Source organism: Hyaena hyaena, unplaced genomic scaffold, assembly GCF_003009895.1.
Source record: "Hyaena hyaena isolate Hyena2069 unplaced genomic scaffold, ASM300989v1 scaffold_1969, whole genome shotgun sequence".
Classification (NCBI taxonomy): Eukaryota; Metazoa; Chordata; class Mammalia; order Carnivora; family Hyaenidae; genus Hyaena; species Hyaena hyaena.
This window is the reverse complement of record NW_024082590.1, coordinates 86,907-105,888: the sequence shown is the minus strand read 5'-3', so window position 1 is coordinate 105,888 and position 18,982 is coordinate 86,907. Positions and strand designations below refer to the sequence as shown.

General features: G+C 39.5%; 1 protein-coding gene across 1 annotated transcript in view; it reads left to right on the top strand.

The window, feature by feature from the left end:
* Positions 1-18,982, top strand: part of NLRP14 (NLR family pyrin domain containing 14) — a 39,427-nt gene that overhangs the window by 12,683 nt on the left and 7,762 nt on the right. The window contains exons 5-9 of the mRNA XM_039225173.1: positions 221-388; positions 9,575-9,745; positions 10,131-10,301; positions 12,126-12,296; positions 14,464-14,634. Coding sequence (XP_039081104.1) covers positions 221-388; positions 9,575-9,745; positions 10,131-10,301; positions 12,126-12,296; positions 14,464-14,634 — 852 coding nt within the window. The remainder of the gene's footprint in view (positions 1-220; positions 389-9,574; positions 9,746-10,130; positions 10,302-12,125; positions 12,297-14,463; positions 14,635-18,982) is intronic.

Here is an 18,982-nt window from a genome sequence, read left to right as displayed (position 1 = left end):
AGGATATCAGTTGTCAGGAGGTACTAAGTTGTAACCCAATTATTTTTCTAAGCAACATCCTGAAACTTGGATTTATGACCACCCCTGAAATCTGAGAAGCCTAAAGTAAGATAACAAATGGCAAGAATATTTAGGTATCTAAGAGTTGGGTTTGAAAAGAAAGGGCTATAATCAGGATAGAAATAATTTTGTAATTCTTCCCCATATTTTTCTTGTGAAGGATGAGATTTCTTTCTTTCCCTGATGGTTGTTGGGATATTGCTAGTTCCTTGACTCACAACCAGAATCTGATGCATCTCGACCTGAAAGGGAGTGATATAGGGGACAATGGAGTAAAATCCTTATGTGAAGCCTTGAAAAACCCAGAGTGTAAACTACAGAATCTGAGGTAAGTCGTGATATTTTTTTTGTTATAATTGAGACTTGACTTCTGTCCAAACGGGCTCTAACAGCCTGGATTTATTGTTCATAGGGCCAGCTTAAATGTATTTTCATGATATGGAATGGCATGAATCTGTAGATTCAGGGTGATTTCCTCCTGACTGGACTTTTAACTACTCCCATCCTCCCACTAAAGACTCTTCATTGTATGGTTCCATGTCAACATTCCCTATATTAAAAAAAAAAAACAGAACCAGAATTGAAAATTTTTCATATTTAATTGCATCCATATGTGTATTCATTGTATCTTTGAATGCTTACAGAAAAGAGTGCACTAATGGTAACTGGGGCCAACGTTAAGCAGGCTCAGTTTTACTTAAGTTTTTTTTTTTTTAATGTTTTATTTATTTCTAGGAGAGAGAGAGACAGCGTGAGCAGGGGAGGGTCAGGGAGAGAGGGAGTCACAGATTGAAACAGGCTCCAGGCTCCGAGCTGGCAGTCAGCACAGAGCCCGACGCGGGGCTCGAACCCACGAACCGCGAGATCATGACCTAAGCGAAAGTCGGATGCTTAACCGACTAAGCCACCCAGGCGCCCCAGTTTTACTTAAGTTTTGATAACAAATCACCTTCTCCTTATAATTGCAACTCTGTGACCAGTACAGAAAGCTGAGGAGGAAGAGCACAGCAGCTGTCAAGGTGCTCGTTCATTCTCACACACTGTGGATCCTGATGGTGGGTCTGATTTTCTCTGAAAGTGAGAGGGTTCGCAATCCTACTGAGTCCCCACATTGTGTGGCTGGTTTCAAGGGAGATACTATTTTCCATTGAAAGGTATTTAATTCCATTTTTGACAAAATAAAACCAAACCAAACAAAAGCAAAACAGAAAATGATTGCAATAAATTTTACATTAGAATTTTTTATCCCTGGACTCATTTGGGGGTGGAGGTGGGGTAAGGCAAAGCCTTAATGCATGAAAGGCCAGGATAGGTATGTATTTGTCAGAAGCAAATTATAATCTCTATGTAGAAAGCACAAGTAAAATGTGGCATGAGATCTTTTTGACCATAGGCAAGTGAACTGTGTTAACATTGGGAATTCTTTTTCAAGTCTTAACAGATTTTGTAGGATGAAATTCACTTTTGGAATGTCTGGAAAGTTGCTGGATGTTCTTGAACATGGGTTGAGTTCAGTTGTCGGCAGGCCAGGTTGGGGGGGTTGGGGGGGTGGTATTAGTATTACCATTTGGGAAGTAGTTTTCAGACATGATGAGGAATTTTCAGTAACCTGCAGCCTCTAGTCTGAAACCCAGGTGAGAATTAGGTCATTGGTTCTTCTGTCTACAAGTGACACGTGTTAGTAGCAAAAAGCTGTTAAATGGAGAGAAAGATGTTTTCTTACAGTGGGAGCCATGGGTCCAAGACAAAATGCCTTGGCACTTGACAGAGCAGCAGGATTTGGGTAAGATCTTTTTCATCAGCTGAGATTTGAACAATGTTTTACACTGATAAGCCTTAATGTAGACCCTGTTACTAGGCTTTGAAATAGGAAACCATCTGCCTTGTGTAGGATTGGATGCTGTCCCATTGTGGGTAAACCCTGGAAGTAATCAGTAGTCTTATAGACTTCATATTAACACTCTAGAGAAAGTTTCAGTTTTATGTTTGCTTTAGACCTTATGTCAGAACAACTGTGGACAGTTGACTAGCCACAGTAGTATGGTTTGTGCATAGACCATGATGAGCTTAATTAACATTGTCAAATTGATTTTGCTGTTTTACTATCCCCACTGATTCTAGTTGATGTGAGCAGTGAAAGGGTTGATAAATCAGTAGGTCTCTGCCGGGCTGCCTCACAGAAGATCCCCAATTACTGTAGGAACTTTGCAGATCTAAAGTAGTTAAGAAAAGTTAAAATTGCTGAGATACTCCGTGTGGTAAGATCAGGGATGAGTCCCAAAGCCATCTTTTAAGTTTCAACAAATTAATTTATCTGCAGAACAAATTAATTTATCTAATGATTTACCTTGATTTGTAATAGGCTCATGAAGCCTATCCTCTTCATCCAAAGACTCTTTGTCTTGCAGGGAACAATTTCTGCACCCATATTGCTTTAGAAATGACTCTTCTGCCATCGCTCAATTTCTAATGCCTCTCAGAAAAATACAGGTGCTTGGGTGGCTCAGTTGGTTAAGCATCCAAATCTTGATTTTGGCTCAGGTCCTGATCTCACAGTTTGGCTAGTGAGATCAAGCTCCCTGTGGGGCTCCATGCTTTCAGCACAGAGATTGGGATTCTCTCTTTCCCTCTTTCTCTGCCCCTCCCCACTCATGCAAGGAGTTTGTGCACATGCCTTCTTAAAGGCATGCTCTTAAAATCAATACATTAAAAAATAATAATCTCACATTAAAATAAAAATTACAAAATTCTTGGGTAACCTAGAAATCACCTAGCAGACATTTTCAGAAAAGAACATTCACACAGCTGTTCTGGGGTCCTAGAGGGTTCATCCTCCAGGGCAGCAGCCCCACCTTACTGAGGAAGGGCCACTCTCTCTTGAGCAATGCCTCTTGAATGGCAATTTTGTAATCCTGTGCTGCCAGGAGCACAGAAGAGTGTACTCCACCAAGTCTCAGATCGAATCCTACCCCGACCATGTCTCATACCAGGAGATGCTTACTCCTAAAATGTGGACTCCTTCTTTCTGAGTGAGCTGCTTTGAGGACCACCCGATGGACCTGTACCCAGTGACATCTGGTCAGCACCACAGACTGTGCAGTCAATGAGAACGAAAACAACAAACTTATCATTTGCTTACTTTTTAAAATGTAAAGCCAAGTTAGTTAATATATAGTATAATAATGATTTTAGGAGTAGAATTTAGTGATCATCACTTACATATAACACCCAGTGCTCATCCCAACAAGTGCCCTCCTCAATGCTCATTTAACCCATCCCCCCACCCAGCACCCCTCCAGAAACCTTCACTTTGTTCTCTGTACTTAGGAGTCTCCTGGTTTACCTCCCTCTCTGTTTTTATCTTATTTTTGCTTCCCTTCTTCTGTGTTCATCTGTTTTGTTTCTTAAATTTTACGTGTAAGTGAAATCATATACTTGTCTTTCTCTGACTTATTTAGCTTAGCATAATACACTATAGTTCCATACGTGTTGTTGCGTATGGCAAGATTTCATTCTTTTTGATCACCAAGTAATATTCTATTGTGTGTATGTGTATGTGTGTATTCAGTGCACATCCTTGTGCTCGAGGCCTAACTGGTGCTCAGTAATGTGTATATACACACATACACATACATATACCTCATCTTCTTTATCCATTCATCTGTCGATAGACATATGGGCTCTTTCCATACTTTGGCTGTTGTTGATAGTGCTGCTATAAACATTGGGGTGCAGGTACTCCTTTGAATCAGCATTTTTGTATCCTTTGGGTAAATACCTCGTAGTGCAATTACTGGGTTATAGGGTAGTTCTATTTTTAAGTTTTTGAGGAACCTCTGTACTGTTTTCCAGAGTGGCTGTATCAGTTTGCGTTCCCACCAGCAGTGCAAAAGGGTTTCTCTTTCACCACATCCTCACCAACATCTGTTGTTGCCTGAGTTGTTAATTTTAGCCATTCTGACTGGTGTGAGGAGTATCTCACTGTGATTTTTACTTGTATTTCCCTGATGATGAGTGATGTTGACCATGTGTTTCATGTATCTGTTGGCCATCTGGATGTCTTCTTTGGAAAAGTGTCTATTAATGACTTTTGCCTATTTCCTCACTGGATTATTTTTTGGGTGTTGAGTTTGATAAGTTCTTTACAGATTTTGGATACTAATCATTTATCTGATATGTCATTTGCAAATATCTTCTCCTATTCTGTTGCTTGCCTTTTAATTTTGCTGATTGTTTCCTTCCTATGCAGAAGCTTTTTATCTTGATGAGATCCCGATAGTTCCTTTTGGCTTTTGTCTTCCTTGCCTCCAGAGACATGTCAAGTAATAAGTTGCTGCAGCCAAAGTCAAAGAAGTTGTTGCCTGCTTTCTTCCTGAGGATTTTGATGGCTTCCTGTCATCTTTCAGAAATGATGTCTTTCATCCATTTTGAGTTTATTTTCATGTATGGTGTAAGAAAGTCTTTCAAGTTCATTCTTCTGTGTATTGATGTCCAGTTTTCCCAACACCATTTGCTGAAGAGACTGTCTTTTTTCCATTGGATATTCTTCCATGCTTTGTCAAAGATTAGTTGGCCATACATTTGTGGGTCCATTTCTGGATTCTCTATTCTGTTCCATTGATCTATGTGTCTGTTTTTGTGCCAGTACCATACTGTCTTGATAATTGTGGCTTTGTATAACTGCTTAAATCTGGAATTGTGATGCCTCCAGCTTTGGTTTTCTTTTCAACATTACTTTGACTATTCAGGGTCTTTTCTGGTTCCATACAAATTTTAGGATCATTTGTTCTAGCTCTGTGAAGAATGCTGGTGTTATTTTGATATGGATTGTATTGAATGTGTAGATTGCTTTGGGTAGTATAGACATTTTAACAATATTTGTTCTTCCTATCCATGAATATGGAATGTTTTTCCATTTCTTTGTGTCATCTTTAGTTCTTTCATAAGCTTTCTTTAGTTTTCAGTGTACAGATCTCTTATCTCTTTCATTAGGTTTATTCCTAGGTATCTTAGGTTTTTTGGTGCAATTGTAAATGGGATTGATTCTTTGATATCTCTTTCTGCTGCTTCATTATTTGTTTTTTGAGCAAATAATGAAGTTTTTCCTGCAACAAATATTAAAAATTATAATTTGCTTGGAAATTTTCAATCAAGGGCTTCTTTGTAGGGGCACTATTAAGAGAAAGTTGGGTCAGTTCCCCACCAGAACCAAATGCAAGTTAATATGTCTCCTCTGTTTCATTGGCCCATATGTAGGGGTCAGCTTGGAGCCACCATCCTCAGCTCAGCTTTTGGTTGAATTACTGGTGATAGATGTTTTATATTAACATAATTGAGACGAGACCTTCAAACTCTTGAGAAACCAGAGAAAGGGTTATATTTTTTAAATTTCCTTATGCATGTGAGAGGAGAGGAGAGCCTTGGTGATCTTTCTGATTTAACAAAATCTGTTCCATATTTGTAACACTTAGAAATTCAGAAATATCAATTTGGGTTTTTTTTTTAATGTTTTTATTTATTTCTGAGAGAGAGAGAGAGAGAGAGAGAGAGAACATGAGCAGAGGAGGGTCAGAGAGAGAGGGAGACAAAGAATCCGAAACAGGCCCCAGGCTCTGAGCTAGCTGTCAGCACAGAGCCTGACACAAGGCTCGAACCCACGAACCGCGAGATCATGACCTGAGCCAAAGTTGGATGCTTAACCTACTGAACCACCCAGGCACCCCCAGAAATAACAATTTGAATATTACAAGAGTGACACATTATTAAATAAGACAATTGGTCAAAATTATAGACTTACTAGAACTTATGAGTTGTTTTCACAAGACACAGTAACAATTTCTAAAGTCCATATGTCTTCTTACAAGATTCCTTTTTTATGACAAAATATTTTCAAACTTGTAATACTATCTGCTTTTCTTTGTTGCTATAAGGGAAAGAGAGAACATTTTCTTCTTATAAGGCTGAGATTTCATTCATCAGGACTTAGGAGGTCCATAGCTGAAATTCTCTTAGCACTAAGGGAAAAGAAGAAAGCTTGAGAAGTTCAAACTTGTAATATGGAAAGGATAAGAGTGAAACAGATTATGAACAAAAGGATGTGAGCCATGTAATATTTGTAGCCCCAGCTAAAAACTTTTTTAAGTGTTTTCTTTACTATTTCTATTCTTTGCTTCCTAAATGCATTACATTGTGTTTCATTTTTGTTCTATGTGTATGTGTGTCTGGAAATTTGCAAGTAGGATATTGCCTGTTTTTAATGGATTATTTGTTATCACTCTTCATGGTTTTCTCTCCAAATGTATGCTTGAATTACCAAATTTAAAGGATTAAAGCATTTAAAATACCCTATGGAAGGCATTGCATTTAATGTACCTCTGTCATAGAATTGCCAGCATGGTAATTTAATCTAGGATTACAGGGACTATACATTTTACATTTAGAACTCTTTCAGAACTTTTCTGACTTTTTATCATGGCAATGCACTTGAATACAATTACTTAAACTTAATTTCACATACTTTTTATCAATGTATATGGGTATTTTTTTGTTTTGTTGAACTTTATTACTGTATAAAAATTTAAATTTAATTCATTTCATTATTGGCTGATTAATTTTAATTACCATTTTCATGAAATGTAGATGAATGACATATTTTAGGACTTCATTTATATCCCTCAATTGTCCTCACAGATGACTGACTTTTTTTTTTAACTTATAAAGTATATTTATTTTGAGAGAGAGAGAGAAAATATCCCAAGCAGCCTCCACACTGTCAGTGCAGAGCCCAATGTGGGGCTATAACTCACAAACCATGAGATCATAACCTGAGCCAAAATCAGACACTTAACCAACTGAGCCACTCAGGCATCCTGATGATTGACCTCTTTAACTGGGTCTGAGGTTTCCGCTTTTGTTCTTAGCACTTTGACTTTGGTACATTGTTCTGCAGCATTTGGTGTTCTAACGTCTGAGGAAAACCTTCCTAACCACCTTCTTGGCTCGTACATATTTATTTTCTCTCATTGGTGTTGTCCAGGTAGTTTTCTTTACTTTGGCATAAAAGTGCCTTTTGATCTGATGGCAACTTTCTTTTTCTGCCCAGAAATTCTTGATTCCTTTCCAAATGTTTCCTCTCTGTAAAGAGAGCTCTCCTACCTTCTTACTTTCTGATCTTCTTTATTTTATTTTTTTTAACATTTATTTATTATGGACAGAGACAGAGCAGGGGCATGGAAGGGGCAGAAAGGGGGAGACCCAGAAGCAGGCTCCAGGCTCTGAGCTGGCAGCACAGAGCCCGATGCAGGGCTCGAACCCACAAATGGGGAAATCATGACCTGAGCCGAAGTCAGATGCTTAACTGACTGAGCCACCCAGGTGCCCTTTACTTTCTGCTCTTCTACCCTAATCAACGTCTGCCTGCTGCTCAAGTGGAGAAAGAAAAAAGAAAGAAAAGAAAACTTCTTTCCTTCAATTGGATTTTTAAAAATGGCTATATTTCTCTTTTCTTTTTTCAAGAGCATCTCTTAATCATTGGTTGTAGCTCTTTTCCTGTATAACTCTTATTTTTCTCACTTAAATCTTTTTTCGTCCTTCCTCCTTGAGGAGTTTGTCACATTTATTTTCACTGCTTTTGTTCTTTAGTGCTTCAAATATGGATTCCAGTTTTCTCCTGTTTTTAAACTCGTTGCGCTCTTATGGATTCCAGTTTTCTCCTATTTTTAAATTCGTTGCACTCTTTTTATCTTAAACCCGCTCCCTTTCTCAGTGTGACCCCTTTTTAGGACGTGCTCTTGTTCAGAGAATGTGCACCTTATACATTAGAGGTAAAACAAGCCTTTCTTCTGCTTCCCCATTTTTCTGTTTTTCATACATGTACATATTTTCTGTCCTTCAGTTAAATTTTAACATTTTATCCACAGGCCCTGTAATATTGGAATCTTTTTCTGTCTGGAAGGGCTCTATCCACACCCAGTGTATGACGTTTCCCTTGTTTCTCTAACTGCCTGCTTGGCTGCTGCTGTAATACCCTCTCGCTTCCTCCTGTTCAGGCAGCTATAACAAAATGCCCCAGTCCGGGTGGCTTAAACAACAGAAATTTATTTCTCACAACTTTGGAGCCTGGAAGTTCAAGATCAGGGGGCCGGCAGGGTGTGTTTCTGATGAGGCTTCGCTCCTAGGCTTGTAGATAACCGCCTTCTTGTGGTTCCTTCACATGCCTCTTTCGTGTGTGTGCAGTCCTGGTGCCTCTTCCCTTCTCATCAGGGCACCGGTCCTTTTGGATTCAGGGTCCCCTCTTATGACCTCATATAACCTTAATTACTTCCTTAAAGGCCTTGTCCCTAAATATAGTCACACAGGGAGCATGGGCTTTAACATCTGAATTTTGGTGAATGTAATTCAGTCCATAACACTTTTTCAGGGCAAGTTGAGGTTTCCAGCCTTAGATCATCCACTGAGGTCCAATTCTGGGTGGAGGAGGGAGTTTCTCTTATTCTTACCTATATGTACCCTTATTTGGATGAAAAGAACCAATTCCTGAGGGACTGAGTTGATAAGTGCTTGATTCAGATGAGTAGCTAGAGCGACTCCCAAGTTCCTGGAACGCTGCTGTCACCTTCCTTGTCTTACGAAGAGCTAGTACCAGGCCCAGCCTTCTCCAGGCACCAGCTGTCTCAAAATAGGAGTCTCTCCAGTTGTGGGCTCTTCATGTACTTCTTCCTTTCTTCTATGGCTTCCTTTCCTTGTTTACTTTTAGACTGTTTTATTTCTGATTTACTTCTTTTTTAAAAATTTTTCAATCTTTATTTTTGAGAGAGAGAGAGATAGAGACAGACTGTGAGTTGGGGAGGGAACAGAGAGAGAGACACACACAGAATCCAAAGCAGGCTCCAGGCTCTGAGCTGTCAGCACAGAGCCCATTACAGGACTTGAACTCACAAACCGTTAGATCATGACTTGAGCCAAAGTCAGATGTTTAACCAACTGAGCCACCCAGGTGCCCCTATTTCTGATTTACTTCCAGCAAATTTATTAAATCTAGTAAATCTAGTAGATATACTCTTAAGGACTGGGTTCCTCAGAACACATGGATTGACTCCCATGAATAGGTGAGTTCTTGGCAGACAGCTGTGAGAATCACAGCTTTTGCTCCTGACTTCTGCCCCATTTGTTTCAGAAGTCAGAGCACAAGGACTCCACACACTTTGGTCCACCTTCTTCCATGTTGTAGTTGGAGGAAATTCCTCCTAGATTAAAAAAGTCTCGTTTAAAAATATTTTTTAGGACTTTCATACATATTTTCATAGGGATTTGAGGAGATGGGGATGGAAGAGATAAGCTTCCTGCTCTCCCCAACCTAACTCACCAAAGGATCCTTGCGCTTTAGCTAAATAACTCATTGCAAGTAGGGAAGCTGGTTTTCAGAAAAAGTCGCAAAGCCTGTGAGGGTGGTTGAGTGGTGGTCCTAACTCTTCTTTGAGGAGGGTCATCTCTGGTTTTATGTGTTGTTTTTCAGCTTGGAATCCTGCAACCTAACTACAGTTTGTTGTCTAAATATCTCTAAGGCTCTCGTCAGAAGCCAGAGCCTGGTATTTCTGAATCTGTCAACCAATCACCTATTAGATGATGGAGTCAAGCTGTTGTGTGAGGCCTTAGGACATCCCAAGTGTCACCTAGAGAGACTGTCGTGAGTCTTGCTGCTTTGTTTCCCTGGAGTCCTTTTGTGCAGTCTTGTGTGACTTAGTTAAGAGCTGTATGGGCAAACTGCTTGGGTCCGGACACCGCTTGGCTCATTTGTCAATCCTGGATGAGCTCTGTGTGAAGTCCTCCTTTGATTTCTCTCTCATTAGACTTTTAAATGCTGCTTCTTCATGAATGCTTGTTTTTATTATTATTTTCCTCCTGTTCTCCCTTGTATATAGCTGCAGTGGCATTTGTAATTTTTGTAGGTTTGCAAGGTTGATTCTATAGTAGAGATATAGGGACTGTATGTACCAGCTAGTGTCCCTGAGGATGAGAAACATGAACTTTGGAATTTGACTGATCCCTTCCCAACTGTGTTTCTCCTTCAGCTTAGAAAGCTGTGGCCTAACAGTAGCTGGTTGTGAAGATCTTTCTTTGGCTCTCATCAGCAACAAGAGGTTGACACATTTGTGCTTGGCAGACAACATCTTGGGAGATGATGGCATAAAGCTTGTGAGCGATGCCTTGAAACATCCACAGTGCAATCTCCAGAGCCTTGTGTAAGTGAGCACGAGTTTTCATCCTGCTGCTGTAATACACATTTTGAAATATATTTTAAAAGGGAGAATGTTATAAACATATTCTGTCCCTTGCTTTCCCCCTATTGTTATCCATAGTGATAATGAAGATGACGAGAATGATGGTGTTAATAAGTGTCATTTATTGTGTCCTTACTCTGTGCTGGGCCCTGTGCTAAATTTGTTTCATCTTTACAAATGTACCTGTTGGTGTCAAATAGGCCACCTGAATTCTAAGCACCAGATGAGAAATGTGAGGCTTAGAAAGATTATATAGCTTGCGTAATGCTCACAAGGAAATGGTGGATTCAGGACTAAAGTCTGCCTGTCTAACTCCATATTCAGGGTCTAGAGCAGGTAAACATATATGAACACCATCAAACAGATATGTGGCCTCCCAGGATATGGCTGGATCACAGTGTGATGATTCTGTTCATTGCTCCTGGTTGATTTCCAGACGTGGAATTGATGAGCCAAAATTTTTATTTTGTCAGATATGGTTACATTTTTTCTAGATAGATTGTTCATAATTCCTCGGCAATCTAGAGGCCTGCATTTTAATATCCTCGTCAAGTATCTACTGTTTTTTTTTATCAGTATTAATTAGAGAATTGAAAATAACTTTAAAAATGATTTGATGTTCAGGTGCACCTGGCTGGTTCAGCTGGTAGAGCATGTGACTCTTGAGTTCAAGCCCCACATTGGGCATGGAGCTTTCTTAAAAAATAATAAAATAAATAAATAAAAATGACCCGATGTTGAGCATCTTTTCAAAAGTTTGTGGCCTTTAATATTCTAGGAATTGCCTCATCATAGGCTCCATTTTCCTTTGGATGTTTTCTGTTACTTATGTTATATACTATGGTTATTAATATCACACATACATTATAGCCACTATTTTTCTATATTGCAAATAATTTACCTAGCATGTGTCTGTATGTTTTCTCATGGCCATTTTTAGAACACAGAAGTTTAAAATTTTTGTGAAGTCACATTACTTTCCTTCCTCCTCATGACTTCTAGAAGTTTTGTCATAATTGGAAATGTCTTTATTTTTTAAAACCCTACTAATATCATACTCTTTATGGTTTAATTTTTAACATTTAAGTGTTAAACTATTCCTACTTTATTTGTTATAAGGCTTAAAACTTATTTTTTCCCATATGTCAGGTCTGCTTTCCCAAATTACTTTTAGTATAATAGATCTTTTCCCTACTGATTGGAAATGCCACTTTTATTATGTAAAAAAGTACTTGATTATGATTACTTCCATTCTATTCCATACGCCTACTCCTCTCCATGTAGCTACTTCTGCAATAAGGTACTGTTTTTATGCACAGATGAGGTTAACCTTTCATTTATTTTTTTTAAAATCTCACCTATATAGTAAAGAAAAATTCTGGGGGCATCTGGGGGGCTCAGCTCAGTTAGTTGGGCATCTGACTCTTGGTTTCAGCTCAGGCCATGATCTCATAGTTCATGAGACTGAGCTTCACATCAGGGATTCTCTCTGAGCTTGGGATTCTCTCTCTCTCTCTCTCTTTCTTTCTCTCTCTTTCAAAATAAATTTTAAAAAATCATTTAAAAAGAAAAATTGTCAAGAACATGGATCCAGTTAGCAATTTGGTGCTAACCTAAGTATCCCAAGGAGACAGGCAAAAAGGTAATGAGGGAGAGAGGGTATTTGATCTGAGATGAGTGTTAGAAAACAGGTTAAGGGGGCACAGGATGAAACCTCTGCAAAGAGAAAAATCTCCAGGCAGTACAGCAATGATTCCATCTCTCCTCCCACTGTCCTTCCTGTAGGCTGAGGCGTTGCCACTTCACCTCACTGAGTGGTGAACATCTCTCATCTTCTCTCCTATACAACAAGAGCCTGACACATCTGGATCTTGGGTCCAACTGGCTACAAGACGATGGAGTAAAGCTTCTGTGCGATGTCTTTCGGCAGCCCAGCTGTAACCTTCAGGACCTGGAGTAGGTTTTCTGTGATCTGACCTTGCGTGCTTTAACTACTGTGTGGGCAGGGGAGATGGGTAAAGAAGGGCCAAGCTGAGTATTTGTCAGAGAAAATAAACAGCTGATTCCCTCTCTCTCCTCTTGCCTGAGACAAGCTGGGGAAGTATGTTCATCAGATTGTTCTTAAATAGTTACTACAGTAATTATAATCAAACTCCCTCAGGTAAGGAGGACCAGAGACATCAGGTTGAACAGTAGCCATTTTTTTATATTTTTTCTGATTGCGACCTACTGAGTCTACTGTGTGTCCTGTGCCCTACATCCATGAAGCAGAAATTGTGCTCTACTCGTTTTTTTTTTTTCCCCTTCAATTCAGGTTTATAATCAGGTCAACTTTTAAACTAGGAAGGGAATTTTTTAAAATATCCAAAAATCCATTTTTCAAAAATTTAAATTTTTTTATTGAGAATGAGACAGTGACAGTAGAGGAGGGGTTAAAGAGAAGGGAGGAGAGAGAATCCCAAGCAGGCTCCACACTGTCAGCACAGAGTCCAACATGGGGCTCATTCCCATGACCCTGGGATCATGACCTGAGCCTAAATCAAGAGTCAGATGCTCAACTGACTGAGCCACTCCAGTGCCCCATATCTGTACTTTCTTTAGGAAAATACATATGATGTGATTCTCTGAAGTTTCCTTGACTATTATTCAACTAGAAGGCAAAATTTTACTTCATGGAGATTATGGTTAAATCTAATACCTTTTACTTCAGCCACAATTTCTTTAATTTTTAAGTGACCTATGTACCCAAGATGTTTGGTTAGTCTACTTTCTCTCCTTAGCATTGCTGTAAACACATAGACAAATGTGTGCTTTTGTAGCTACCTTTATAGCTTCTATGCAGGCCATGCCAGTTCTCTCTACCCAAATTTACAACAAATACAAGCTACATCTGAGGGCATTAAAGATAATTGCCAAAATGATGTCCTTGCCTTCTGGTAACTCACAAAATGCTGATGGCAGGGAAATAAATATAAAGCCAATCATAACCTACACCATGTGTCATTATAAAGATATGACAGGGGCTCCTGGGTGGTTCAGTCAGTTACATGTTTGACTCTTGATCTTGGCTCAGGTCATGATCTCACAGTTTGAGTTCAAGCCCTGTGTAAGGCTACACACTGTCAGTGTAGAGCCTGCTTAGGATTCTCTCTCTCTCCCTCTCTCTGTCCTTCCCTTGCTCGCTCTCTCTGTCTCTGTCTCCCTCAAACTAAATAAACTTAAAAAAAAAAGTTATGACAAAAGTCCCAAGGAGCAAGGAATGGGATAGAGAGGGGGTGCCTGGGTGGCTCAGTCCTTTAAGCGTCCAACTTCAGCTCAGGTCATGATCACACGGTTAGTGGGTTTGAGCCCCGCGTCAGGCTCTGTGCTGACAGCTCAGAGCCTGGAGCCTGTTTTGGATTCTGTGTCTCCTTTCTCTGACCCTCCCCTGCTCACACTGTCTCTCTCCCTCTCTCTCAGAAATAAATTAAAAAAACATTAAAAAAATAATAAAAAGGAATGGGACAGAGGGGACTGAATTACCTTAGCCTTGAAAGATGAAGAGGATGGGGACAAAGTATGGAAAGAGAATGCCTGAGGCCAGGCTGTGAATGCTCTTAAATGCCCTACAAAGGACTAAAGGACATATCTTTTTATATGTAGGCTGCTTCCTCTTGATAACACCTTAAGTTTTTTTTTTTAAATATTTTTATTTCAAAAATTACTGGAAACTGAAAGCACAGAGATCTTTGGATTCCTTGGGTAAACTTATATCCATTTTTTTAGTATTGATAGAAATAAGTGTTTATATCCTTGATTTTAGAAGCTTGTGGATAACAACCTTGAGGGAGAAAGCAGTTTTACCCAATGGTTTTTCTGGTCATTAAGAAACCCCACTGCTCATCCCAGCAAGCACTGGGTGTTCTATGGAAACCAACTTGACCATAAACTGTGAAAGGGAAAAAAAAAAAAAAAAGAAACCCCATTGGTTTCTGCTGGTAATGTTAGACGTTCCTGTGTGCATCTTGGACTGTGGATAGAAAAGAGTCAGGAAAAAGGCTCTGATACCTGGGCTTCTCTCAGAGGAATAAATGAATTAAGGCTCACAACTGAAGGTCTCACTTGTCTCTTCTGTTTCTTGCAGATTGATGGGCTGTGTGCTCACTAGTGTGTGTTGTCTGGATCTGGCTTCTGCTATTCTCAACAACCCACACCTGCGGAGCCTGGACCTTGGGAACAATGACCTGCAGGACGAAGGGGTAAAAATTCTGTGCGAGGCTTTGAGACATCCAAACTGCAATATTCAGAGGCTTGGGTGAGTTCAGTTTTCCATGAGGAAAATGATACCTATTTGGTGGCTAATGTGGCTAGAAGAAATTTAGTACATGAGAGGGGATGAAAAAATAAATGGGCTAGAAGGTAAGTTACTCTCAGAAATGAGAATCTGAATTTCAAATATATGCATCAGTGTGTATTATGTGTTGTTAGTACTGAAGCCATATTTCACATTTCTTCCTTTTCTCTTTAGTGCCTTAGGGTATATTTTAAGGTCTTTCATGTTCTATCATCCTTCAGATATTTCATCTGTTTTTAGATTACTTTTTCTTTTTATATTGAAGATTTTGCTAATTGTCTTCTCTCTGGAAAAATGCTATCTAGGCTCTTAAGGAGCCTGCAGTCTAAAAAAGTCTTACCCTATGTTCTGAGTACTTTTGATGTTCAGTCACACATTGTTGAGGTGTTTATTTTCTTTTTAAATCTTGAACTGATATTGGCTAGTACATTCTTATGTACACAGCATGAATTAAAGATCTCTGGGTCAAGAATTTTGTTCCATGTGTGGGAAACCCAAATACTATGATATGTCTCCCTAACTCTTTCAAGAAAGTGCTACTTTACCTATGTTTCCATTAACAATTTATGTATTTTTATGACAGTGATGATATTGTAATTATTGGGTCTGAAATTTAATTTTATCCTGCTTATAACCTAGTAAGTTAGCCTATTACTGTTTCCTGGACTCTGGAAACCCAGAGTCACATTGGAGACAGAGGATTTTATTACTCCTAGCATAGCAGCACAAGCACTAGTGTATGTGTGTCAGTTTCCTTTGTCCTTCAAGTCCTACATGGTGGATATGGACAGCTCACATGGTAGTGGGTTGCATCCCAGGAGAGAAACACGGAGCTTGGGGGACTCACCACTTTATAGGAAGCATGAAGCAAGCCTGCCCTTTGTCCCAGAGGAAGACATCCCCCCAGACTGCTCACTGCATACACCTCCTAGGAAATGGCCACATAGAGTTGTCAGGGTCTTAACATTTTTGTCAATAAATCATGTAGGAAAGCAAAAGACCTACAGAAGACTGTCTCCCAGCAATATCTGCCCTCTTTCTCTGCACAATATAGTCTTGGTTAGTTTTCACATGGATATGCCACTCTCACTAATCTGACGAACAGAGGCAGGGGCCAGATCTGCTCAATTTGTCTCCTAGGCCATTTAATTAGGGCCACCATAATTAGGACTCCAAGCATGGGATGAGGTCACATTGCAGTATTGATTTCAACTATATCCTCAGCATCCTGGACTAGCCAACTGAATGAGACCAAGAGGTCTTATTCATTATAACTCGTGAAAGGGAGTTAAGGTTGACCTGCTGATCTTGGTATAATTGGCAATAAATATAGGGAACAAAATCTGGCCGAAAGCAGTCCTATCCCTAATAAAGAGATATTCAGTGGTCCACACCTCCACACGTAACAAACATATAACCTGAAGGAACAAAGTTCACTCTAGTGTGGGATGTGTTGTTCTATTGATTTGGGTCACCATTACAGTGGTTTGGTTATGTGTCACTGAGTAGTCACAGGTGCCTTGTTAGCCATAAATCGCATAAACAAAGGCTCCACTGGCATCAAGAGAAGCTTATGAATTTGTACCAGTCACACTGAAACAAGGTTGTACCAGTTGTGTTTGTATACCTGTGACTGGGATCCAAATCTGGGGACTGCCGCTGATGACATGAGGCACAGCAGAACAGTTAGGACCTGCTGTGTCCACATGGAATTTTCTGTTCCCACGTCATATGGACAAACTGGTCAGTGGGTCAGTTTGTCAGCCGCAGCTGCTACTTCAGCAGACCACATAATTTTGCCAGGCAGCTGTGTTGGGTCTAAGGAAGGAAAAGAAATCATGAATTGTTCTTCCCACTCCCTGCACCTCCCAGGTTCTGAGATGTTCCTTCCCCTGGTGTTGGTGTGGCTGCTCTTCCCCACAGTCTTTAAATCAATGAGTCCCATCCTAGTGCCTGTAACTTCGCCTCATCTCCAGTCATCCCCTGCTTGTACCCAGGCTTTCAGTCCAGAGGAATCTGGCAGGAAAAGAATAAAGCATTTTTACAATATTTCTATAAATTCATTCTATTCAACATCTTGGCTTGTAGTGGGACTTCTCAAGCAGTATACTCAACCAAACGATCATTATCCTCGTGATCCACAGGTGACTCCAGGTGTCTGAAGCCAAATTAAGTTTGAACCCCACAGGTCCTTTTTGGCTGGCCTGCCACCTGGAGTGGAGGGTTCACCAATCAGTCTGGCCTGGAGTTGCTGTTAGGGAAAGAAAAGCATAATGCCCAGGAATGATCAAAATGCAGTCCTGAAATTTCAAAGGTATCCTATAACTTTCTTTCCCTTTCAACCTAATCATTACTCAGGAAGTGGTGAGATACAGAATGAACCATTTCAGGGGATAGCTGTATTTAGTGACCAAATGCCCCCTCTATATGTCGACCAAGATGTGGTGAGGGAGGTAGGATCAGAAATCTTTATAACTTTGAAATATTATTCCAGAGCTCAGGATTACTAAATGCCTGTAGATGGTAGGGACCATGGACTGTTCATTGAAAACCTTGACTATTGGCCCATTGTTTCTTCAAAATGGGAGACATGACTACTATTATCCTTGACTTCTTGCATATCTGGAAATGTCTTAGATTTCTGTGACCTTGAGTGGCAGCTTGGCTGTGTTCATATTTTGGTCATCTTTCTTCTGAGGGTTTTACAGAAAGTCCACTGCCTGCTAGCATTGAATCTAGTTACTGAAAAGTCTGAAGCCAGCTGATTCTTGCCTTTTAGTGTCCTTACTGGTTAAACATGCTTTTTTTTTTTTTTTTTTTTTTTTTGGCTTCAGTGTCCATAGAATTGCTCTTTAGGAACAATAACTTGTCCTGTGTAGAATTTTTCTCATTAATATTTTCCTGGGGAAATGGTGTGCCATTTCAATCTGTAGATTATGTTATTTTTTTTTTATATATAGGTTTCCTGCATTTTAATTTCCGCTTATCTAATTTGTTATCAGGGTTACAAATTATACTTGTGTTGGATCTCTTGTTGGTCTTTATAATTTTTTTCTAATCTTTTAAAATTCATTTTCTTTTCGCTTGTCTTTTCTCTCACCCATAATTTTAAGTTCATTTTCAGCAGTGATGACCCCCTTCTTGCTTCTTCCAATGTCATCTACATTCTGTAATTTTAATTTTTCTCTTCTGATTTTTTTTTTTTTTAATTTCTAGGAGAGAGAGAGACAGCGTGAGCAGGGGAGGGTCAGAGAGAGAGGGAGATACAGACTCTGAAATAGGCTCCAGGCTCTGAGCTGGCAGTCAGCACAGAGCCCGACGCGGGGCTCGAACCCACGAACCGCGAGATCATGACCTAAGCGAAAGTCAGACGCTTAACCGACTAAGCCACCCAGGCGCCCCCTCTCTTCTGATATTTTAAAGATCTGCCTGTATTCATCTGTTTTGTTTCTTAAATTTCACATATGAGTGAAAACATATGGTATTTGTCTTTCCCTGACTAACTTATTTTGCTTGGCATACTCTTTGGCGCTATCCATGTTGTTGCAAATGGCAAGATTTCATTCCTTTTAGTGGCTGTGTAATATTCCATTGTATATTTACACCACATCTTTTTTATCCATTCATCAGTCAATGAACATTTGGGCTCTTTCCGTACTTTAGCTATTATAGATAATGCTGCTATAAAATACACTGGGGTGCATATATCCTTTTGAATCTGTATTTTTGTGTCCTTTGGGGAAATACCTAGTGTGTAGTGCAATTGCTGGATCATTAAGAAAAAATAAAACCATAAAACAGATTCTTAACTATAGAAAACAAACTGGGGGTTGCTGGAGGGGAGGTAGGTGGGGAGATGGGTTAAATGGGTAATGCTATTAAGGAGGACACTTGTGATGAGCCCTGGTTGTTGTAAGTGATGAATCACTGAATTCTACACCTAAAACAAATATTATACTGTATGTTAACTACATGGAATTTAAATAAAAACTTGGGGGAAAAAAGAATGTTTATACACCGAAAAAAACCATCTATCAAGTCATATTTTAAACATTTTCACTATGAAATAGAAAATACATAGAAATAAGTGAATAAAACTATTTAAAAGTCAGGGATTGCCTGGGTGACTCAGTTGGTTAATTAAGTATCCGACTCAGTTTTGACTTTCATGATTTCATGAAACTCATATCGGGCTCTCTGCTGACAGCACTGAGTATGCTTGAGATTCTCCCTCTCTCTCTCTCTGCCCCTCCCCTGTATTTATTTAGTTTTTATTTATTATTTATTTTTGAGAAAATAATAAATGCAT